Source organism: Phyllostomus discolor, chromosome 14, assembly GCF_004126475.2.
Source record: "Phyllostomus discolor isolate MPI-MPIP mPhyDis1 chromosome 14, mPhyDis1.pri.v3, whole genome shotgun sequence".
Taxonomy (NCBI): Eukaryota; Metazoa; Chordata; class Mammalia; order Chiroptera; family Phyllostomidae; genus Phyllostomus; species Phyllostomus discolor.
Window position 1 is genome coordinate 30169459 of NC_040916.2, and position 24052 is coordinate 30193510.

Genomic DNA, 24052 nt, shown 5'->3' on the forward strand with positions numbered 1-24052 from the left:
GTTTTTATGTCTTCTAATCAGTCATATTAATCTTCTTATATTTTTATAAAAGAGGCATTTTCCTTAGAAGCATGAGATTATCTTTTTTTTTTTTTTTTTGTACATGAATACCAGACACAACATGTGTTCGGAGAAGAACCCAGCCCTGGGGGTAGCTCAGCCGTGGCAGCATCAGCCCCGGGCGGGGTGCGCACTGGGGCAGCAGCCCGCCCTCCCTGTCTCCCTCCCTCCCTCCCTCCCTCTCTCTCTAGCAAATCAACAAACGTGTCTCCGGGTGAGGACTGGAAAACCAGGCGTCCCTGTGCCAGCACCACCAAGTGCGTGTCACGAAACGTGATATTGCGCACCAGAGCTGACCCAGGCGCCGCGGGCGCTGCCCGGCCTCCACGCAGAAGCACAGTTTGAGCTCCTTCCCCACTCGCTCCGGCTGCAGACGCGTCTGCCAGTCGCTCACGTCAGAGCAGCCGCGGAGCCGACACGAAACCTTCAGCCCAGAACTGGCGACGCCTTTGTTTCCGCCCGAGCCTCCGCCGTCATCCGCGGCAGCGAGCCTTCCAGCCCGCTCTCTGCCAAGGCTACCAGCGCGCCAATTACCCAGGCTGCTTCCCAGACACCAGACACACATTCCACCAGACTGCTGTGCGAGCGCACCCTAATTAACCATCAGCTTAATTAGACAATTTACTGTGTAATTAGCAGGCAATTAGTCAACACCTCTCAGATCTTATTGACTGCTGTGACAGCCGTTCCGTCTCCCCGCATTCCGACACACCCTCGGCGCTCCGCGGCCCGGCACCGGACGGAAGGCGGGTAACAGGGGATGGCACAGGACAAAGTCAATGTGCAGCCCGTCCAGGCATCGAGCTGTTTGTGAACTTGTCTGTTCCGCAGACGGGCCGCCGGCACGGAGCACACGCTCGGTGCCTGCTCCAGGGACACCCGCTGGAGCAGGACCGGCTGCTGCTCGGCACGCGTTTGAGTCGACGTGTCTTCACGTGGCCCTCTTCGGATTGAACTCTTGGGGTGGGGCACTTGGGAAGGGGCGTGCATTTCTGTCTGTGTGCACATCTCCTTGACTAAGTCCCCTGGACACTAAGAACCGCCGGAGACACAAATCCCACCCGAGAGGGCGGCAGGCACTCCAGGGCGGGGGGGGCATTTCCTGGTTTGCAGCGAGAACTCCGAAGAGGTTCAGCAACCAGGGACCACAACTGGTACTTTCATATTTACACGAACACCTACTCATTTTTCATGGAGGAGCACGTTTAGGACGTTTTCCTCTAAGCTCGCGTGTACGTCACGTAAAGCCCACTGGGGACTCCGGCCGCTCGACAGCCCCTCCTACTTTCTGAGGGTTCCGAGACTGGGGACGAGGGAGACTTCAACAGCCATAAGGAAAAGCGAGTCCTTATCTTTTTCCCTTTCCAGAAATATTTTCAAGGATGAATTATACTGAATGATTTGAAAAATCGCCGAACCTTCTGTGAACGGAAAGGAGCAAGAAGGGAAGGCTGTGTGACCGTTGCTGAACCGTTTCACGGGTTCGTTGTCATCCGCCTGTTCTGGCATCCAGTGAGCTTCAACGCTACACGTAAACCTCTCATCACAGCAGAACTCTGTTCATATCATTTACCCCTTCCCATCAGCAGCGATTTTCTCTAGTTTCCCTTTGGAGGGAAGAACCCCCAATTCCAGGCGAAGCCACCCTGGGAGGCCACGGGTGTGAAGTCGGGGGCGGCTGGAGTGCCCGGGGAAGACCTGGGGCTGGGGCCCCCCTGGGACACGACACTGGAGGGAGATGCCATCGGGAGACAGGCAGGAGCCACGTGGCTCAGGAGCTGGGACTGGGACATCGGGTCTCGTGGGGGCGGTGGGCAGCCACTGGAGGGTTTTAAGCAAAGCAGGGACACGGCGGGACTTCCCTTGTGAGAGACAGCGTGGGGTGGACCCAGGGCGCAGGAGAGGGGGCCTGGGTGGCTCTCAGTAGAGAGAGGGGGCGGGGAGGGGTCCAGGGAGAAGTGATGGGCGTGGCGGTGGGCGCAGCTGGTATGGAGGGCCCTTCCCAGGGAAGGGTGAGGGGAGAGCAAACGTCTCCCTCCGACAGACGGTGACAACACGGTGAACGCGGCGGTGTGGCACGCAGGCTGTGACCACAGTCACTGCTGCTCTCACTGACCTGGTGCTTCACACATTACACGTCATCTTTACATGTTTCAGTTTTCAGACATTCACACTGAGCATCAGCAGCACACTGCGAGAAAGGCACAGCAGGCGTGCGGCCCCCTGGCCCCTGGCACGAGTGAGTGTGCGGAGGTCCGCGTCGTTTCCTGGTGGGCGTGGTTCTCAGGAAGTTGAGACGGCCCCCACACTCGCTTCCGAACACAGGGACACGGCCGTGGCACTCAAGTAACAACAGCTGGTGTGACTGGCCGTAAAAACCACAATTTGAAACTGAGGGGGAAACAGCCCCTCACGCCTCCTGCACGCTCCCTTGTGGGTTCTCGTGTTGGTTCTCGGGGCACCACCAGGCTCATCAACGACACGGCTCGGTGACGTTTTTAGGTGAATTTTAACTTCAGTTGAGGGCGAATGTGGCAGAAAAGCAAGGATGAGTTGCTCCAGACACGTGGGAGGTGGTGGAAAACTTCCTGACGAGCAGGGAGGGGGAGGAGGACGGAAAGGGCAGAGGACCGAGTTCTGGTGGAGATGCAGCCAGGGAAGGCCTGGGGTGGGGGATGGAGGGGGCTGGGGGCACAGCTGGCCGGGGCCCACCAAGGCAGTTCCGCTGCAGGCTTCTCCGAGGAGCCGGTCGCTGCCCCGAGCCCCGGGGCCCGCCCCGCTGGGGAGACAGTGGCGGTGCAGCCTGCAGCCCCCGGCCGGTCAGGAGGAAGAGCAGCGACAGACAACTGCGATTTTGAAACCGAACGTCTCCCCACAAAATGTGTGTCTTTAATAAAAAACGGACAGCGAGGTCATCTCGGGGTGTGGTACTGAAAGTCTTTAAGGAAGGGCAAAGAGCGTCTCTGGTAGTAGTGAGCACAGACCTCATGAACACTCAGGAAGGAGCCGGCGAAAGCCAGGAGGACACACCGGCGTTCCAGCCACGCTCACTTTAACCAGAGACGGTGCCGTCCAAACACGCTCAGGATACGGATATTTTTAACCAGCTAAATTTAAAATCTGCAAAAGAGTTACGTGAGACGGGAAAAGGGTTGAATCCGTTTTCTAAATGGCAGGACTACACTTTAAGGAAACTTCCTTTAGCCATAATCAGGAGAATTTTCCATTAACCTCGACACTAACGGCTAAAAAACAAACAAGAGAGAACTGAGTAAGGGACCTTTTCCATGACAAGCCAGGCTCTTCTACCAGCCACCCCAGATCAAACTGTACACATCAATTTATATTATTAAAAAGATCTGTCTGAGCCTCCCCTTGTCCACACTACCAAAATGATTAACTAATTAACAAGTGTGAAATCACAGCCTGACACGGAAAAGAAGTGAGGACGGAATTCTATTGGAAAATTGACTGGTCTGCCTCACAGTCAACGAGCCCAAAATGTGAAATGAAAGGTCAAAAAGAAAAAAAAAAGAGGCCCACCGAAACAGCTGTGATCACGCACCTGGTTAGACCCGCGCGGGCGGGCTGCAGCGGAGGGGCTCGCAGCGGGCGCTGGAAGCGCACCAGTGCCCACCTGGGTGCGGGAGCATGGTGCACGTCTCCTGCGGAACCACCACGTCGTATCCCAGGCATGGCTACCCATGGCGACTCGTCAGAACTTGGGAGACACACCGGGCGTGCTTTTCATTGCTCTCTAGTCTGCAAGCTTTAGCTTCGGTTCCGCAAGTGCACACGCACCTGCTTTTGCTGCTGACGCGACCAGCACGCTTCGGGGGGCGGACGGCAGAACGGCCTCGGAGTGAGCGGTGGGCGAAACCTCCACGGGAGAGCCGCATCACGATGAACGCACCCAACCAGGTGAAGAGTCCAGCTACTCCCACACGGAAATCATCTGTAGTTTTAACACTCCCAAGTCTCCCGGAGGGACTGAGCGCCCGCCTGAGAACCAAAGGGTTGCTGGTTCGATTCCCAGTCAGGGCACATTCCTGGGTTTCAGGCTAGGTCCCCAGTAGGGGGCGTGCGAGAGGCAACCATACATTGATGTATCTCTCCTTCCCTCTCTCTCTCTGAAAAAATAAATTTTAAAAAATCTTTTTAAAAAATCCCAGAAGAGGACACTGAGTATGTTTACATAATTATGACTCCTTGCTTTTGTGCACAGGTGCCACTGCTCAGTAAATGGAAATGAACTACAGACCGAATCCGAAACTCGGGCTGTGGCAGAGGAGACGCCGCCACATGGGACGGTTGTTCGTTTGCCGTCCCCTGCACTTCCGCGGCAAGGCGACGGAGAGACTCGATGGCAAAAGGAATGTTTCATTTTCTCTTGAAAAAACATCCAGATCTTTATTGCTAATAAGGCCTTCTAAAACATGTTGCAAGAGTAATTGTGATATTTTTGTATAATAATCCAAATAGTCTTAACCAGGCTCCAAAATATTATGTAACATGTTTGTGAAATGTTCCTTAACAAGTCCAAATATTATTTTTAGCATTTCTCGGCCTGACAACGCGACTCCTGAGTTCTCGCTGGTTGATGGGCAACTTCCTCCCAATTAAGCTCATGCGGACTGAAACGGGTGCCTTGAAACCCACGCGGGAGAACGGACAGCCTACAGGGGAAAGGGCTGCACATCTTACTCCGGGAGGAAAACACAGCTATTTAGAAAAACAAAAGGGCAAGGCTTGCCGTGAGGACCCGGAGCTGTCTCCCTGCACCTGAGGAGCTGTCATCGCTGGGAACTGAAGTTCAAGTCTGAGTCCCATACTCACCCGTTCACCTAATGAGCATGCCCCGTGCCCTTCTGGTCTGCCAGACGTGGTGCCTGGCCTGGGCGTGCCACAGCGGGCAAGAAGGACGGCACCCCTCCTCCTGTGGAGTCCACTCCTCGAGGCGGAGGCGGAAAAATCAACAAGTGGACGCAGAAGTGGTCAAGTACACACTAACCTCACGGGGTGATGAGCGCCGTGAGGGGGAACCACCAGAGAAACGAAGTTCCGAAAGAGGGCGCGGCGGGGGGCCCGCAGACCTCTCTGAGGACCCTGAGGAGCGGGGCGGCCCGTGAAGACCAGGGGAGGACCCTCCAGGCCCAGCAAACCCCAGCCCGGCCGAGGGAGGGGCCGCCGGGCCGAGGACCTGAACCAGGGCCGGTGTGGCTGCCGCAGAGCGGCCCGGGAGGGGACCGGCTCTGACGACGACGGGTTCCCAGAAGGCAGACGCGAAAATCCTCTCTGCCTCCCTGTCCCTCCCCTTCGGGGCAGACGAGAAAGGGGCTGTATGTGCTGCACGTGGAAGGGGAGTGAATGGCGGCAGCCGGGGTGGGGACCACCCTTCTGTGCTACACTCTCGTCCCCGTCGTCCCCGTGGGCCGCGGTCTGGCTGTTGGTCCCCTGGACAAGCAGAGGGTGTGCATCTACTTCTGAGACAGAGCGTGCGTCTTACACCTTGTCACTGGCTCCGGCCCAGAGAGCGTCTGGTGGAAGTGACAGCGTGTGACTTCAGAGTCTGCCTCTCGACCGCCCTGCAGCTTCCTCTCCTGTGCCCCTCCCCCCACACCGCCCCGCCAGGGCACTTGCTGCCTGTGCGCGAGCCCCAGCGACTCTCCCAGAGGAGGAGACTGTGGAGAGCGCGAGCGTGGGGGGCTCAGCCCTCGCCCCAGTTTCAGCCACTCCTGCGGAGCGTCCAGAAGCGAGTGCGGCCCCTTCCCTGCCCCTGGGCGCCCCTCCAGCCGACCACGGGTGCCGTAGGAAGCAGAGCTGCCCACGTGAGCTCAGCCACGCGGCCCGTGGACGTGACTGGGAGCAAATCAATGACCGTCCCTCGCAGTCCCAGGCACCTCCCTCGAGCTCCTCAGCCCACTCATCACCGGGAAGAACACAACTGCCTTACAGGGATGTGGTGAAGGTTCCACGGCTGACTTACAAAGCACACCCGGCGGTGGCTGTAAGTGGTAAGTACTCGATCGATGGCCGATACGTGTGTATCTAGAATAACTACTACAGCCCCCACCACCTACGGCATTAAACAGGTTCCGGAAGGTGATCTCGGGGCAGCTCCGGACGGGCGCTGGGGTCTCGCAGTTCAGACTCCTCCCCCGACAGCGCCGCCTCCCCATGCCTGCTGGCCTCTCTCCAGGGTGTTTCTGTCCTTGAAGAGGAGGGAGAAAAAGCACCCTACCTGAAGGTCAACCATTCACTTACGGGAACACGTTGGGCCACCTGATGCCGTGACATCCCGGAGGGCGGGACGAGGGAACACGGGGCGGGGGGGGGGGGGGCAATGTGCGGTCAGCGAAGGGCAGGTGTTTCTAAAAGACTGTTCCCAGGCCGGGCCAGCACTGTGCCCTGGAGGACCCAGTGCATCCCTGCCGCCGCCCACAGTGCTCGAGAACAGGGTCCACTTCTTCCGTCTCGGCTGTTGACACCCGACCTTGGAGATACTGTTGATGTCCCTTCCTAAAACTGTGCAATACTTACTCTGTCTCTTCAAAAATTCTCTGCATCTTTAAGACTCACCCAACAACCTCAGTCTTCATATACAGCCCATGCATTTAGAAATCCCACTGACATTTTCATTTTCAGACCCGGACGCCTAAATATACTCCGGAAAGCAACACAGGATACGAAGAGTTCGAGCCGGCCTTTCCTCCCTTGGCTGGGACCGGCGCCTTCAACGGCATTTCCCGCGGGGACCGGCTGGGCGCGAGGCTGAAAGGCAGCCCTCCACGTGCTGCCGCCCCAAACCTGCCCGTCCGCTTACTGATTCATTCGCACCGCGGATACTCCCGAAGCATTTACCAAACTCTTCCTGCACTCTGAACGGGGGTGTGGTGTAAGGCTGCGTGTGAGGAGAACAGCCACCACCAACACTTTGACCCCAAAGAAATAACGAAGCACCTTCAGTATTTCTCTGCGTTTCGCTCCTGGTGGTTTGTGTCGAGAGAGACTCGTCATGGGTACACCTATTTGCCCAGTCACCGGACACGATCAAAATAAAATGTGTGCATCCCTTCTCTTACTAGAAGCCGATCTCGTTTACGCTGATGCCTGTACACGGCCTATAAGCACAACGAACGCCTGCTGCGGCTGACTCTGGTTTAGGGGCTGATAAAGCACCGGCGTTCAGGCGAGAGCACTGACACCTGCTTGGTTCAGGACCCGGAGCCCGGCTGGGGGGGACCGCGGCGCGTGCAGCCCGCAGTGGGGTGCCCGGACCCGCGGGCTAGAGCACGCAGCTACGAGGGAAGGAGAACGCTGCGGCACAGCCGACAGACACAGGGGGTCTGGCCTCCCTCTCCGCACAGCCGCGCGCTGGCCGGGGGGGGGGGGGGGGGGGGGGGTTAGTTCCAGCGGCCGCTGCACGGCCTCCAGCGTCCCCAGGTAGACGGAGCCTGTCCCTGCTCTGTCGTGACAGCTCGGCCTAAACTGAGCTTGACAGATCGATTTCCCTTCCAACTTTTTAAAATTTAAACTTGAACGCAATACATTATTTATAGAAACGTGACTTATACTTACATTGAAATACTTTTTGTGATGGCATTTTAAAGACCCTCATCCGAGAGCCCACGCAGAAGCTCAAGAAAAAGCAGGCCGGGGTTTCGGGACGCGGTAGGCACGACTGACTTGGACAAGGAAGAGCACAGCGCATAAAAGCCACCTCCGATGTTATTTAACACAAAGGCAAACACGGATCTTTTTATACCTGACATTAAAACGCCGATCACGGGCCTCCCTGAAGAAGCACACGCGGGTTTCTTGGAGACTGCACAGCACGGAGTGACAGCGTTTCTGTTTGCGGAGGTCTCCCCTGGCGTTCCGGCGGGGGGCGGGGGGTGGGGGCCTGCCGTGGCGGCAGCGAATCAGACCTCGCTGCGGCCTTGGCAAATGCCGGGAGTATAAAAAAAAATATATATGTATATGGGATGGAAATCAAAAGTGTTCTCCGAGCGCCTCCGAAAACAAGGAGGAAGGGAAGCGGTGCCCACCCACCCGTGTCTGCGGTGGGAATCAGGGCAACGTTCGGTTGTCAGTCCTCGGGGACAACGGGGGCCCCAGGGCCGGGGGGCAGGCTCACCCCACCCCCAGCAGCTGCGCGGCCGGGGCCCTAATCTTCCCCGAACTCCCTGGCGAGCGCTTCCTTTCTTTGTCAGGTGCAGGCTCCGCAAGGTGTGCCTCATCACGGTGGTGCTGTGAGAAGTGTTAATGTTTCATGTGATAACAAAGCACCGCGGAATAACCTCTGTCACGGGAAGAGCGTCCACATTTCAAATGTCAAGACTCTGAATTTTAATATCCTTCGAGCCGCAGAGTCTAGGGTTGGTGTACACACTGTACCCAGGCTCCTGCACATGGCTGCGCGGTAACGCCACGCACACGATGGCGTGGCACATACACCACATACACCGTGTGAACGGGCATCTGCAGGGAGGGGCTGCGGGGCGACCGTGTGTGCATCCGGCCGAGTTGCGCCCGCCCCACTTCGTCAACGGGGACGCGCAGAGGCTCAAAAGACAATCCCACATTCACAGCAGGCGTAGCCACGGGTCGGGGCCATCTGAGAAGCCAGAAGAACAGCAGCTCTCTAGAAAACCCACGGGCCGCCCCCGCGCCATCACGTGTGGGGAATCACCGCTTTTGGCATTGGTGTTCCGTGACGCCGAGGCGGCATCATGGGTTCGGTCACCGCGCTCAAGCGAAGGCGCTGGAAATGGCCTTTGCACAAACCTTCTGTCTCTCCCACCATCCCGGTGAGTGTCAGAGAGCTCCCCCACCCCCCCCCCCACCGTGTGTGTCTGCACCAAACTGAGGTTGCGTTTGTTCCTGAGTCTCCGTCCGAACCGGCGCCCCAGACCCCCGAAGGGAGAGGTCAGACACAGATTAGAGGTTCGGCAGGACATCCGCGTCCACGCTGATTTCTGTCGGCGACCTTCATAAAGGCGGCCACTGCCAGGTGACAGAAGGAGGTGGCATCCCAAACCCGTGCCTGTCACCAGCAGAGAAAAGACAGATGTCTCCAATGAATCAGAAGTAAGTTTTTGCAAGCGAAGGAAACAGCAAATTCAAAGCAAACACTTCTTTTCCCTTTACTTTTGGCTACAATTTTTCAGTAGTACTCCAGTAGCGACCTCTGTTTGTCTCCCACATAAAAACTTTAAAATACTGTAACCAACGTCCTCAAATGCGATCAGAGAGACTCCGTTTCCCCAGGGGGATTCAACATTTGGTTCTGGCTTCCAAGTCACTGCTCGAGGGTGAATTGAAACAAAGGCAAATACATTATCAATACTGCACAACACTGCAAACAATCGATTAGTGATATTCTATAGCTGAGCTCAGTGTGTTCTATTTTTATACTTGGTTTCATCAAAGGATTTCTAACTGTGCAGCCAATACTGTTTTTGAGAAAGAACCTGCCTTCAGCTATTTCAACATAAATGTATTCACAAAGCATGTATTCCACGCACCGGTTTTTCTCACTCGTCAGGGTTCCCTCCGTTTCCCTGACTCCACCGGCTCGCAGTGTCCGGCACAGCGGCCGGAGGAGGACAGACGTGACCTTCGCGCCACGATCACGCCCGCTATCGCTCCCCGTGAGACGACCCAGCGCAGAGCGTGTGCTTAATGGGGCGTGTTTGTTCTCTGTTATTTTCTTTGCCTAAGGACAAGGCTGGCTTAAATAGTGATAATCTTCTCCTAGCCAGTAGGTCCACACATTCTTCTACACTAATTATTACTAACTACCAGTTAGGACTGAATGCATCAGCAGGTTTCCCAAGTAAAACTGTATCAAGAAAGACTGAAGAAACGTCACCTTCTGCTGCTCTTTTCTCACCCAAAACCACACGCGGACTCGACCCTGCACGGCAGGCAGGGTCACCCGGCGTTGACACCGCGAGTTCTCACGCCTTGTGCACCTGCAGAAATCGGTCTCACCCAGGACGTGCAGTTCATTCCCCACTCACCTCGGCCACTGACGGTGCGAGCCCCGAGTCGCGATGTCAAGTCCAACTCAAGGGCGCGCAGCCGGGGCCCCTTCCCACGTGGACCAGACCCCAGGACGCCGTGCGCACACCGAGCCCCTGGGGTCCTCGGCCAGGGGTGGGGGCGTGAGCCCCGTGCACATGCAGCTGGACACCAGAGGACAGTGACGAGCGTGGAGACAGGTAAGACCTCACGCGGCGCGACCACTAAAGGACACGGCCGCTTCCGTAGTGTTTAAGCTGTGGGTGCTCTCTGGACTGGACGAGGTGAGCGATGAGTGTCCCGCCCACCTCGCCTTCCTGGGCCGGGGGGCCAGGAGCAATGGGGACAGCGAGTGCTGACCGTCGGTCTTATCTGGGAGTTTAATACCCATCACCGCGTGGTCAGAAAACCCTTTCCAGTATCGCACTGATGCCCGAATTAAAATCCACGAGAGACAGGTACACGTGACTTCAAACACAGTTTCTTACCTTGTCCAGAGAGAAGGTTTTGGTCAGGGCAAAGGCCCAGCCCGCTTCGAAGGCCCTCCGGATCATCGCGGAGCTGGTGGCCGGGGTGGCGCTGGCGAGCCCGAAGGGGTTGGCGAACTTCAGCCCGGCCATCTCCACGCTGAGGTCCACCAGGTCGACGGGCGTGTGGAAGAGGGGCAGCTCGGGCCGCACGGGGACCGCCGCTCCGTACTGGGCCTGCGGGAGAGAGGCAGGCGGTGACTGCGCCGGCGTCCCGGCCGAGTTCCCACGCCCCCTCTACAGAGGGCGCTGCAGCTCCGCCCTGCATTCGTGGGGTCTGCGTGGGTCTGGTCGACACCATGAAGACTGGCACAGACTCAGCAGCTGTGAATCCCACGCAGAGAGCACCCCCTTTTCTCATCTAAAAGCAGCCCTGAGAGCGACCACGGAAATGCAGCTGATGAAAGACACACACACACACACACACACACACACTGTCTAAAACAGACCACGACGCAAACGCCAGGGGGAACGCACTCAGCACTCACCGCCCCGGTCCCACGAACTGCTGGGCCTCTTTGAACTTGGTCTGTGGGACCATCGTCAGTGCTTAGAGCTCCGACCACAGCGGGTCGGGAGGCCCGCCTTTGGTTCCCTGTGGACGAGGCTGTGGACAGGGCACCCGGCCTGTCCCCGTCCCTTCTGCCCCACCCACCGTGGTCTGTCCCCGACGTCCCGGGGCTGCCAGAGAGTGCAGGGCACATCAGCTCAGGGGACGTGTCACTCGGAAGGGAGGCCGAGTCCTCCTGTGCCTGACGGAGCTTCTGTTCTCAGAAACCAACCAGTCGGTACCTAAACCCCCACTGGCTCTCGGGCTGTACAACGGCCGCCGCTGCAGGAGCCTCCCCCGGTGCCCCTCGCGTGAGTGGAAAGGTCGAAGGGCGGCACCGAGCCAAGTGCAGGGCGCCGGGAGGCAGAGCTGTGCTCGCGGAGCGTTCTCTCTCTCCCTCTGGCTCCCGGGAGCTCAGCGAACATCGCCTGGGCCTTCGTCGGCCGAGTGTCTCCGTCTCCGCCTCCCTCGGCCTCTCCTCTCCCTCCCCAGCGGACACCCAGGTTTCTAGGACCCCAGCTGGGGCCCGGGCCCCTCCTGGGCCCGCACTTCGTACCATCGTCCACTACCGCTCCCAACACCCTGCGTCCGTCCGACTGCTGGACTGGGAGCGGCTCCGACAGAGAGAGCAACAGCGGCCATGCAGCTACGGGTGCTGACCCTGTGGCCCCGCAACAATGCTCTTTCCTGCTCTGCACACCCGACCGGCCCCACGGGACACTCCCCTCCCGCCCTGAACTCGTCCCTCCGGTCACCAGAGTCTGTCTCTGTCTCCTGGACGGCGGCACCCAGCACAGCCCCTGCCGGGGAGACACGAAAGCTGTTTGCTGGCTGCAGAGGACGGGGGACCTCACGTGCTCTGCCCCCTTTCCGTGACAGTGTCCACAGTAAGACGATAATCCGTGCGATGAACTAATCGTCAGCTGTACTTCAGATACACAGAAGTCCATGACTGTTTTTTTTTTAATTGTTTATTCTAATGTGGAGTGAGATCCGGCTCTCACCTCTGGAGGACTGCTGAGCGTAGCAAAGGCCCTCAGAAGAGCCCTCTAGTGGGCACGGTGGGTAATGCTCTGGGCAGCCGAGTCACTGGGAAGTAACACGCTATGATTCTCTCGCATCAAGTGACCTCAACACGCCTGACCTCACGAGTCCGCCAGACGCAGGTTGAAGCTCAGCGTCTTTCGGCCCTCCAGGCCCTCCGTTATTTGTAACTAACCTCCAGCCGGGAACGGGCTCCTCTGGCTGTGAGGAGCGCAATGGGCCTCTGGTGTTTGCTGTGCGGGCACGGGAGAGTCCCGTGGCAGTCCGGTGGGCGTGCGGCTGGGCCCCAGGAAGGGCGGGGGGCCCCCAGGAAGGGAGGGGGCCCCCAGGGAAAGCCCCCTGCCCTGCGCCTCCCTGGCTCCTCCTCTGCAGGCTTCCAGTCCATTCTGCTGTCTCTGCCCATGAGATTCCTCCGCTCCTTGACCCAGAATGGTTGCCATTTGATAGGTGGAGACCAGTCATTTTTAACTCTGCATATTACAAACATTCAGAGAATCCTAAAAATTCAGATGTTTTGGCCCAGGGGTGTCAAACTCATTCTCAATGGGGCCACGTCAGCCTCGAGGTGGCCTTCAAAGGGATGAATGTGATTTCAGGACTGTATACATGTAACTGCTCCTTAACAGTTATGCAAGAGCTCGGTGCTGCCGCCAGGCAGAAACAAGGTGCTGAGCTGGATAAAACAAGGTGGGAGGCTGGATTTGGCCCGAGGGCCTTGTGTGTGCCACCTGTGCTCTGGACAGACTCAATACTAATTCCATCAGAATCGCTCAGAGCAGGACTCAGGCACTCGTGGTGGTGGTGGTGATGGTGGTGGTGATGATGATGGTGGTGATGATGATGGTGGTGATGATGATGATGATGGTGGTGGTGGTGATGATGACTTAAATCTCACCGGGGGACTGCAGTGTGTGCCGAAGGCTGAGAATCACCGTTTCAGCACGTGACTGCTCCTCCTAACTCCTCATTCTCAAGGGAGACATTTCCAGGTCTACATTATTCAAATACATGGGTACGAGGCTCGTTCAAAGAACAAAGTACATCTGTGAGCTGGGCAGATCCTCTAGACGGTGCTCATGTGGGACCTGGACCTGCTTATCAAGTGTCGATTCGATGAGCATGAACACATTGTCCAAACATTGAGGCTGATCGCAAAAACACGACGTGTGCTTTACTCTCCAAATCCACAACGCACCCGCGCCTATCTGCAACGCTCCTCGTGCCAGACTCAGCGACGAGGGTCCTGTGCTCAGGCTTGCGCTCTGGCTGCAACCCCTCAAACCGGGCATCGTTTCCTGCTGAGGAGGAAGGAAGGGAGGCTCGGAGGAAGTCCACAGCTCGTCCGAAGAGAAGCAGCTAAGGAGGGACAGGGCGGGACGTGACCTTCCAGCCTGCCTGCCCTGCAGCCCTGAGGAGGCTGCCCCTATTTACACGGCTGCCGCCACCGGCTCAAGAGTCCTGGGAATGGACACCGGCCAGGACGTTACTCCTGACGGATCGACAGAACACACACCCACCCCCCCCCCCCCCACATGGAAAAACCTCTTATCAGGAATAAACAATGTATGCCATTCAGATACTGAGAAGAAATCCTATCTTCCTCCCTCGCCTCTGAGAAGGGAAATGGAAACAGACAGAACCCGAGGCTGCCGTGGCCTGTGGCTTCATCGCCTGGTTGTGCTGCCTGTCCGTCCTGGCGCTGTCCTGCCCCACCCAGCTGGCACAGGCTGCAGGCAGAGCCGTGTGCCACTGGGGAGAGGCGGGCCTCCCTGCGATTATGTATTCCAGTCGCATTTCCCCCTAATTTGCTTTACTAGAGTAATTTTTTAAAAAGCACTGTTAAAAGCAAGACCAGGGGCCGTGCTATATTCGATTGAAGAAGAGAAAACCCCCCCACCATGTTCCATCTGATTTAAACCATCAAACAGCTTTCACTGGCTCGTTTTCTTTCTGCTTCATTGTGATGGAGCCACAATGGCCCCTATCTTGGGGTACAGCTGCTCCAGAAGCACCCGTTCTAAGGCCATTCTAAGGCAAAGAAAAAAACAGCATTGTGCAGCTACTTACGGCTAGATTAATTCATAGGCGGGATTAACGCATTAATTAACTCCAGCTCAGTTACTCTGCCCTTTGAAGAAATATCTATTGAGGGGGAAAAAAAAACTCTTGCAAAGCAGAAATTAATTTGGGTGAGCTGTTTCCACAGTGGAAAGGCCTGGGTACAGTGATTATAATTGTAACATAAAATCAGATTCCATTTCTCCACTTGGAGAGGTTGCTATTTGCAACAGAAACTGCAGAAAAGGCATGTGGCTATGGAAATGCTTCTTTAAAAACTGACCCCATTTTATTCACTTTTAGAAAGATATATTATTCACTTTGCTCTTAATAAGGTATTTGTAACCCGAGCAGTGAATAAGGACACAAAAGTAACTATTAACTCTAACGGCTGGGACCTCTTCCCCACCCAAACTGTCTCCAGTCCGGCCAGTGGGGCTCAGCTGCTTGGAGCAATGTCCTGTAAACCTGTAAACCGGAAGGTCAAGGCCCCTGATTCACATAACCCAGAGGGCATTTTAAAAGGATCCAGGAGTGAATTGACTTTTAAGATACAGCTTGTAAGTTAGTCAAAGATCCCCTCAAAATAATAAATAACTCGTTGGCAAACTTTCTCAAGTGCCAATCAGGAAGGTAACAGTTACGGTGGTCACAGGCCCGGGGCAAGGGTGGGGACAGTGTGCATGCTGGTCAGGGAGGGGTGTGAGGGCCGCCTGGCGCCCAGACCGGGCACTGCCGCAGGCAGATCCATGGGGCACACAGGAGGCCATGAGACCGAGGTGGGAGCGAGGGCTGGGAAGAGGGGGAAGGAAAGAGGCGGACAGGAAAGACAGGTGACCGCGGCAGAGGTAAACTCTGAGACTTGGAATGCAACGCTTGGAGCTGCGAGTCAACCACCCGCCAGGGGGCGCCTGCGTTCTTGCCCACCTACTGCCCGGAGTGTTTCGGGGAGAAGTCTTCTTTCTTCTTCGAAACCGGCCCCGGTGGGGTGGGCAGGGCCCGGCAGCTGCTCAGAGGTCACACCGTGCCCCTGGACAGGCCAGCTGGGCCTCTTCAGAACTCAGCTGTCTCGTCTCTAACACGCCTGACGGGAAGGATGCTCGTGGGGGTCGAACCAGGAACGTGATCACGCGCGGGCACGCTCACTCACACCTCCCCGTTTCCGCCAACTCCTCCCTACTGCCCGCGTCAGCGAGCGGGCCTGGTGCATGTTGCAGATGATGATGACCGTGCGAGTCCAGGAGACCTGCCCCCGGCACCTCCGGGGCTCTGTGACCCACGCGTCCATCACATCTATCAACAGGGGTTCTGTTGGCCGACCCCCTGCTATGAGGTCGGCGCTGCTCTGGGCACCGGGATGCCGCCGAGAAAAAACCGGACAAAAAATCAATTTCAAGGCCACGTTCCCGTGGGATGTCGTCTGGCATGCAGTGACCGTGCAGCCTGTGGGGAACGGTCCAAAACGACAGCAGACGGTTTCGTGACCGGTGCTGTGGGTTACAGAGGTCCAGGGCCACTGCCCTCGTCGGCACCCCGGGGCAGATGGGCAGGGGCGTGCGGGGGTCTTCTGCCTTCTCCACGCTCAGGGGAAGCTCAGCGGGAGAGAGCCGAGAGGAGGAGGCGGGGGTGGGGACCAGAGAGAGCGGAGGCCAGGGGCTGCAGGAGCTCCAGCTCCGGCCCCACCCACATGGCCGTGACCCAGCCGTGACCCAGCCCGACCGCCTCAGAGAAGCCCCACGGCCGTCCTGTTCTTGGTCATGGAGGGACATTAAAGCTACCTTCGCCTCCTCCAGGGTCTTCCCCGTGTCCATGTGAAAGCCCTCCCGGACAGTGCTCCACTCCTGAACGAGTTCTCCTCTGCCTGCGTCTACTCTCTGGAAGCCTGCTCTCGCCTGCTCACCCACGTGTGAGTGGGGACCCCCGGGACCTCTGGGGCCGCACCCACCGCGACCACTCACTCGACTTGTGAAACGGGAGAAACCGCGGCTCCTCCAGAGGCGGTTCTGAGCGTAACACAAACATTAACCCCCTAAAACGATAACCAGCATAAAATGGGTATTTAATAAACCAGATTATTGATCTTTAACACATATTATTCTTTGGTTTCAAACCATCAAAAACTATAATTTGATCCTTTTATGGATGCAAATAGTGAGGCTCACGGGGAGGCATCTGGGGTCTGGAAAGTGTTTACGTCCTTGTCCCAGGAACCCCCTCACTGCCCCTCTTCCCCCCCCTCCCGCCCTGTGCCATCAGAGCCCGAGTGGGCGACCCCAAGCCAACGCCACCCCCCAAGGGTCCAAGAAGAGCAGGACTCATGAGGAATCCGGGAACAACCAGACTTAGTCTTTTCCAACACCCTCCCTGCGTCTGGGTTTCCTCAGTCCCATGACCCTTCACGACCTGCGGAGTCTCGACTGCACCGAGTCACTGAAGGCCGAGCGCCACACTTGCGGTTAAGTTTCCCGCTGAACCACCCTGCATTTAAGCTGACCTCAGCAAACGAAGGGCTTTTGGTGCTTTGTTCTGGGGCCACTGTCCTCATTAGCCTCACGTACCCCGGGCACCGGTACCCCGGGCACCAAGGCGTGGGCAACCCAGCCTCAGCTCTCAGCCCCCGGGGCTCCCTCGGACCGGACCGCCGGACCCCGAGGCGGCTCCGGCTCCCGCAGCAGCCCCGAGGTCAGGCCCCGCGCCGCGAGGGGCAGGGCTCAGTCCTTCCCTTCTGCCTGTCCTCGTCCCCAGGAGTCTGCCTGACGCAGCAGCCCGCCGCGGGACCGGTAAGGAAACACTCGGCCTTTATGGAGACAATTTCATTTTAAATTACTTTTCAGGGCAAGCACTGCCCCCTCAGAGAGGTCTGGGACTGCACGCGAAGTCAGTAAGAGGCGTCACAATTGCTTATTAGTCACGGCGTTTCCGCTCCCACCGCCACCTCGGTGGGTCCGTTTTGATGGCTCCATCAGACACCACCTGCTCGCTCTTCTGCTCCTCCTCTTGGTACCCCCCACGACAGAGAGATGCTACAAACACAAATCCCCCTTCACACCCCCCAAAACTACACATTATCGCAGAAGTTTTAGTAGAAAACTGTCACGCCTCTGCTCCTTATCATTTAAAAACATTACCCTAAAAATAAATAAATAAAACAAATTAAAAAAAAAAAAGAAAACCATTACCCAGGAAGCACACCGAACGTAACCTGAACGGACCGCCAAAGAGGGGAGGCCCAGAGAGCACACTCCGGGGCACACGGCCCGTCTGTCTGTGAGCCCTGAAACGGGCTTCATTGTCTGACGGCCGTAAGGGAGGGGGGCGAGGGGCTGCCTGCGATCCGGTCCTGGCTCCTCGAAAGGCCCCGCCACCCACTGAGCAGCTGCGTTGAGGTCCCCTCGGCCCCGCGGCCCTGACCGAGGGGCACAGCGTCGCACGGAGACAGCATTTAGCCGTGACGGACTCCGATATGATTGTTTGGAGCCTCTCGGTATTTCAGACGGAGTCCATTAGGATTTAGACCTGCATTTTTATTGGCAATCATTGTTTTCTCCCTGACGGTGGCCGGTGATTTATAGCCATCTTCTTTTCACAGAGGGTTAAAGAGTTGGCCGTGTGTGAAGCACAGTTTTTCCATAGGTCTCCAGTTTTCCGTGCGTGGTCGTTTGGCCAGCCTCGCCTGCTCTCGGCGGGGAGGGGCCAGAGTCGGAGAGGCCGGCTCCGTGGGTGAGACCGTTTCTCTCTGAAGCAGAGGAGGGCTCAGAACCTGAAGTGACACCCTGGCCGTGTGGCTCAGCCGGCTGGAGCGCCCCTGTCCCCTGCACCATGAAGGCCGTGGGTCCCACCCCAGCCGGGGCGTGAGGGGGGCAACCAATCGATGTCTCTCACATCGACGTTTCTCCCTCCCTCTATCTCTCTCCCTCTCTCCCTCTCTAAAATCAATAAACAAATCCTCAGCGAGGCATAAAACCAATCAGTGTGACATACTGATGACACTGCCCCTGCCTTACGTGGGCACTTTCATTCCCTAGTGCAAGAACAGACCACCGCCCAAGCTGGCCGTCAGTCACTAAAACCACAACACGCCGGCCGGCCGTCCTGGCCCGCCCGGGAGACCGGCACCTCCACCGGCGCCAGGAGACTCGCCTCCGAACCACGGCCTCGCCCCCGCCCGCCCACACCTCACAGAGCCGCACACCCGGGTGCCCGCCCCTGGGCTGCCCACGCACCTGGCGGCTGGAAGGAGGGCCCTTGACATGTAGGTGGGAGCTCCCCACTTGGGTGGCTGCCAGGCCCTGCCACTGGCTCCTGGGGTGGCTGTCAGGGCAGATACGCCCCCCGCAGACCCACGAAGGGCCACGGAGACGCTGGAACGTGAAACCGCGCCACCTAAGCTCCTGGTTCTCACAGGGCGTCGGAGCGTGCCGGGGCCGCCGGGGCATCCGGGGCAAAAGAACGCCCTCGGAGATGTGCGATTCAAGAGAGGCGGAGTTTAAGCAAAGGGAACGGCCACGGGGTCTCTCATCTACAGTCGGCGCTGAAGGTCTTCGAAGCAACGGAGGCTCGGACCCGGGTAAGTTCCCCCAGGCCGGTCTCCCGGGTCCCGCACCGCCGTGTTCTGGGCGCCGCTCACCTCTGCCGGCGGCAGAGGTCTTGGACTCGCGGCACGGTTACGGCCGCCCTTTGGGTTTTCCTTTCACATCATGAGCTATTAGAGCTCGCTCTGACACCCTCACAATCCGACAGCGTGGACTCGTTTTGGAAAATGGCTGAGCCCAATATAAGGTAAAATTTCAAATATTCCAGTACTGAGAACACGCTGTAGTCTTACCAAGTTTTCGGGGATCAACAGTTGCCCTTTCCCTCTTTAGAAAGAGCGTTTCTGTTACAGAGACTCCCCGTCAGGAAGCGTGCACGACCTGCCTGGTCTGTGAAGGCCGCGGAGACACAGAAATCCTTCTCAACCTCGGCACTTACAGACGGCAGAAGGCGGGAGACCCCGCTTACTGACAGGAACGCACGCAGTTTATGATTAACTCGACAGCGACGACCCTTGTGCTCACTGTCACGTGCCCCGTCTTCCAAGTGCGCCCACAGCCCTGCTCTCGCTCGGGAAGCCGGGTTTCTCGAGAGCAAGACCGAGGGGCACAGGCATGCCGCCCTCGGTGTCCGGTCCCACGTGCAGACGCAGATGGAACCAACGACACGGTTAAAAAGGGAAATGAAAGATGTGAAGCTACACGCAGAAGGACACTGAAGAAACGGGAGGCACCACTGATGCGACTCCCGGTCCTGAGTCAGGCACCCGAGGGGGAGAGATCGCTTCCTCAGGGACAACGTGGTGACACCCAGCTGCTCCCCGGTGGCCCCAGGGGCAGACAGGGGTCCTGCAGGCCAAGGTGCGCCCCCAGCAGGGGGCGCACGAGAGGCAGCCACACACATGGATGTTGCTCTCCCTCTCTTTCTCTTTCTCCTTCTCCTCCGCCTCTCTGAAAAGAAATAATATCTTAAAAAAAAAAAAATCAGCCATGGCCTTGAGGGTGGGCCGCACAGCTCACAAGACTGCAGGGGAACCACAGGTCATACGCAGCCGTCTTCTGGGATATGTTTTTTTTTTTTTTTTCTTGGAGTTGTTCCACTTTAGTAACAGAACTAGAAATTGTAGGCGATATATCGCACATAGTTTTAGGTAAGAAAGATGACAGATTTTCACCTCCTGGATTCAAAAGGCCTGGGCACCATGTTTTTTAAGAGAAGTGAAAAGGTGAAAACATCTGTGTCTTTTACAGTAAAATGACACGGTTCAGGTGCACGCACATCCTTCCCTCAGTTTCCGCGTTAACTTTTCCGATGAGCCCACTAATCACTGGCGTTTGTTTCCCAGTTTCAGAGAGTTCGCTGTGCTCTCCTGTGTCCCTGAGTGAGTATTCCGGATTCAACCAGTCTGCTGCTGAGGGATGTTCCGGATTCACCTGCACAATGAAAATGCCGGATTTCTGCCCCCAGGCAACACCTACGCTGGAGTCTCTGTCACGCTGAGTGCGATGTCTCTCGTGCCCTTTCCCTGGGAGCAGGGCGGGCAGCTCCACGCTCCTCTGCACTTCGTCACTGGGGTCCACTCGTGGCCGGAGCGGAGTCACACAGGCACACGCCTCCCTCCACCGCTCCCGGGCCAGCCCCAGCTCCAGAGGGCCCCTCGGGCCAGGTCTGAGGCGGTGTCGTGGTTCCAAACTCTAACACCCCACAGGGGAGGTGTCCAGGGCCGCTGCCGGACGGATGGACGCCAAGGGAACGGCAGCTTTGCTGCAATGACCCACCAGTGGCCGCCCCAGGCCTGTGCCACGGAGGATGACAACCCGGGCCCACTGTGTCCATGAGGCTTCCTTCCCCAGGGGCTCAGTCCAGACAGACCCGGATAGATCCCCCCACTGCTCCGGCCTCTGCCGGTGGGGGGGGACCCAGCCTCCCGCCACCTCGCACCCCACGCCCTTCTCCGGTGACTGCGCGGGGCTCACCCTCAGGTGCACACATGATGATGCCGGTGGGTGTGGCTGAGCTCTGTCTTCCACGTGCAGAACGTTTTCTGCCTATCGGTGCACACGCGCACATGCAGGCTAAGTGAGCAAATCCACGAGAAGGTTGCAAGTGGAAGTACAAATGCATTTTTAAATTTATGACATTTCCACTTAGCCGCATTCTCTCAGTGACATCTCCTTCTCTGGGTACACGGTCACAGTGACCTCCGGTACTCAGCCATTCTTGCGCACGTGGGAGGAGGGAGCTCAGGCGTGCCTGCACTTCACTGACCTGGTACAACAACGACGGAGGAACCACACTGGGTCCTCTGTGGGTGTCGGTCGTTGGTGAAGAGTAAGTTTGAGACTGCAACGTGACGACGCCTAAGGGGGGAAATGCTGACAAATGAGAACACGGTCCCCTCCACGTCACCAGCAGCTCCGACGGTGCCGCTTCTTCAGGCGAGAGTTTTCTGCCACATTCTGCCTCCCCCGCACCCACGTTCCAGTCCTCAGCTCGGTGTCCTCAGCGAGTCCTCGCCCTGTATGAGCTCGGCGTTTCCCTCCCGCTCTCCTGCTCATGCTCTGTGCTCAGGGCCTCCTGCAGCCCCGGCCGTCTTTCGGAAAAACAAAAACCAGCCACACAGGTGCACGGATGCGTGGGGATGAAGACGTACGTGGCTTTCCGTAAAGTGCTTTCACGGTGACTTGAAACAGCCCCTTTCAGTCGGCGTCTGTTAACATCCTACACTTGGTCTTCCCGGTCACGTCCTCTGTTTTGTGATTTTTCTCCAATGCCACTTGTCAGTCCGAGGCACATGCTCTCTAGTAGCCCACAACGCAAACAACTATTTGTGGCTCAGACTCTCAAGAGAGCGCTTTCCAGGACTCTGCTTCGGACTCTCCCCTGCACCCCGACAGGGCAGCCACTCAGACGGTGCTGGGCGCCCGAGAAAGGCCGAGCTCTGGAGCTCCGAGGACCGCGCCCAAGGACCAAGGCCGTGGTATTTGAAAGCGCCAGATCTGGGTTTGAACCAGGTCCGTTCCCAGCAGAGCCCCAGTCTCTGACCGCATTACCCTCGCCTCACGTGCTCACACTGCCCCTCCTGGATGTGGGTTTGAATCAGGTCCGTTCCACCAGGGCCCCAGTCTCTAACTGCATCACCCTTGCGCCTCACGTGCTCACACTGCCCCTCCTGGAGCCGAGCTGGGCCCCGCAGCTGGGGGTCAGCGAGTGTAACTGACTGACCAGACGAAGAACTCAGGAAGTGGGGCAAAGCTCTCCCTCCCAGACAACTGTGGAGTGATCACAACCCCAGCTGGGGCGTCTCTGGATAACCCCACGTACCTGAGAAAGTGTAGGACAAAGAAATTCTAAACAGCCCACGGCGGTGAACACGTGCGTGGTTGTTACACACTGCCGCATCACCGTGCAAAGCGCACCGTCGAGGGTCCCGTTTCCCCCGAACCGACGGAGGCCACGAGGCAAGGCGCTGTCACCCTCATTCGGGAACGCGCTGCACTCCGGACCCTGCACACACGTTTCTAAGAGAAGGACCCATTTCCAGTGCCAACGAACTGAGGTAACACGCCCATTCGGTTAAGAGGAGTTTTCTTAACTTCTCTTTAAATTCCTTTAAGAGGAGGGGTCTCACCGCAAGCAGTTCCCTGTGTAACAGGTGAGCACGCTGCGCACTCTGAGGATGCAGCATGAACAAGGAGGGCCCCAGGTCTGCGTGGAGACAGACTGGTAAGTGGGCCTCGATCAGGGAAACTGAGGAAAAGAGGGGAGGAGGCAGAGCCCGGAGGGCCTGCAGGATCCAGGGGGCTGCGGTGGACGGAGCGGGGGAGAAGCCAGACTCCGGGAATCTTGGTCACGTCGCGGGATTCAGCCCGGCATCCCAGGCCGGGGAGTCTGGGCTGCACCCTGAGTGCGGGGCGGTCTCGGAGGGGCTGTCAGGGAGCGCGTGGGGGTCGAACTCGCACCCGAGGAGCACGGTCCCGGCTGCAGTGCAGGGTGCCGGGCCGGGGGGCAGGCGGGGGAGGCAGCTGCAGAGGCAGCAGGGCCCACGGCCCAGTGCACGGCAGTGCGGAGGGGAGGCCCCCCCCCCCCACCTTGCACGCATGCAAAGACTTTGTTTGACAAGTCCGAATCCTTCAGTCACACCCCGAACCAGTACTGGCCACAGACTGTACGTGTGGAGTTCTGAACACGAGCACTCCCAACAGTCTGTGTTTTCAGAGCACGTACACGTTCTTTCCTCATCATCCCTAAAAGTCTGTTTCTTTCCTCTAACACACAAGCAGGGGCTAAGCGAAACAACACGCTCATTTTTCACAGCACGCTTTTAGCATATTTGGGGAAATGAGAAGAAAACAGCGAAGTCAGGAGAAACAGGCCCTTCAGGATCCTTTCCAGTGACAGTCGGGAAGCCCCACGAAACCACAGCCATCATAGAAGAGAGTGAACGCTCTCTGTATTTTATTTTAAAGGCTGTGAGTGGATTTAACTATTGAAGGAAAACGAGCACCTTCCATTCCCCACGGGCTCACGTTCAGTTTCACCTTTTTCAAACCCCGCGCCCACCTGCCTCCCCCCGCCGGGCTCTCCCCTGGGACTGCACCCACACGTTCGTCCCCCGGGCTCCGTCCGGCCCGCACAGGCACCTGCTCTCGTCTGCTGCTGCCGCTCTACCCCCTCAAGGGGACGGCAGGCTGCTCGGCGCGAGGCCTGGCCAACCCCAGGCTGCGCTCCCCACGGAAAACAAGCGAGTCTTCCCCTAGCAGCTGCATACATGACCGAGTTCACGCGGTCACCACGCACCCGACAGAAGTGCTCGCCGGAACAGGCAGCACCCGTCCAGTGCTCACGCACCCGCAGAAGGGCCCCGGGCGCCCGCACGCGCCTACCTGGACGTATCTGTGAATGAACCAGGAGGCCTGCTTCCCGTCGTTCACCGACTCCACCGTCGTGTTCGCCAGGCCGACCAGATCGCCGCCGGCGAACACCCAGGGCTCGCTGGTTTGCATCGTTTCGGGGTCCACTTCCGGGAGACCCCACTTGTTAAATTTGATGGGGCTCAAGGCTTCTTTTACTGGAAAAAAAAAGGTAATAGACAATGAGTGATCTGTGCATCGTGTAACAATAATTTGAAGATTAAGAAAAATCATGATTTATTACTGGTCAGGGGATTCAAACAGCTGTTTTAATGAGGCAGAAAAACGGAAAGTCTGTGACGGGTCCGAGTTACAGACACACTCAGAGTCGTGGCTCCACC

The 24052-nt window shown here is 57.6% G+C and overlaps 1 protein-coding gene across 1 annotated transcript in view; it reads right to left on the reverse strand.

The window, feature by feature from the left end:
- Window positions 1-24052, reverse strand: part of DPYD (dihydropyrimidine dehydrogenase) — a 323607-nt gene that overhangs the window by 191185 nt on the left and 108370 nt on the right. Inside the window, exons 10-11 of the mRNA XM_028503389.2 lie at window positions 23685-23869; window positions 10575-10790 (exon numbers count right to left, since the gene is read on the reverse strand). Coding sequence (XP_028359190.2) covers window positions 10575-10790; window positions 23685-23869 — 401 coding nt within the window. The remainder of the gene's footprint in view (window positions 1-10574; window positions 10791-23684; window positions 23870-24052) is intronic.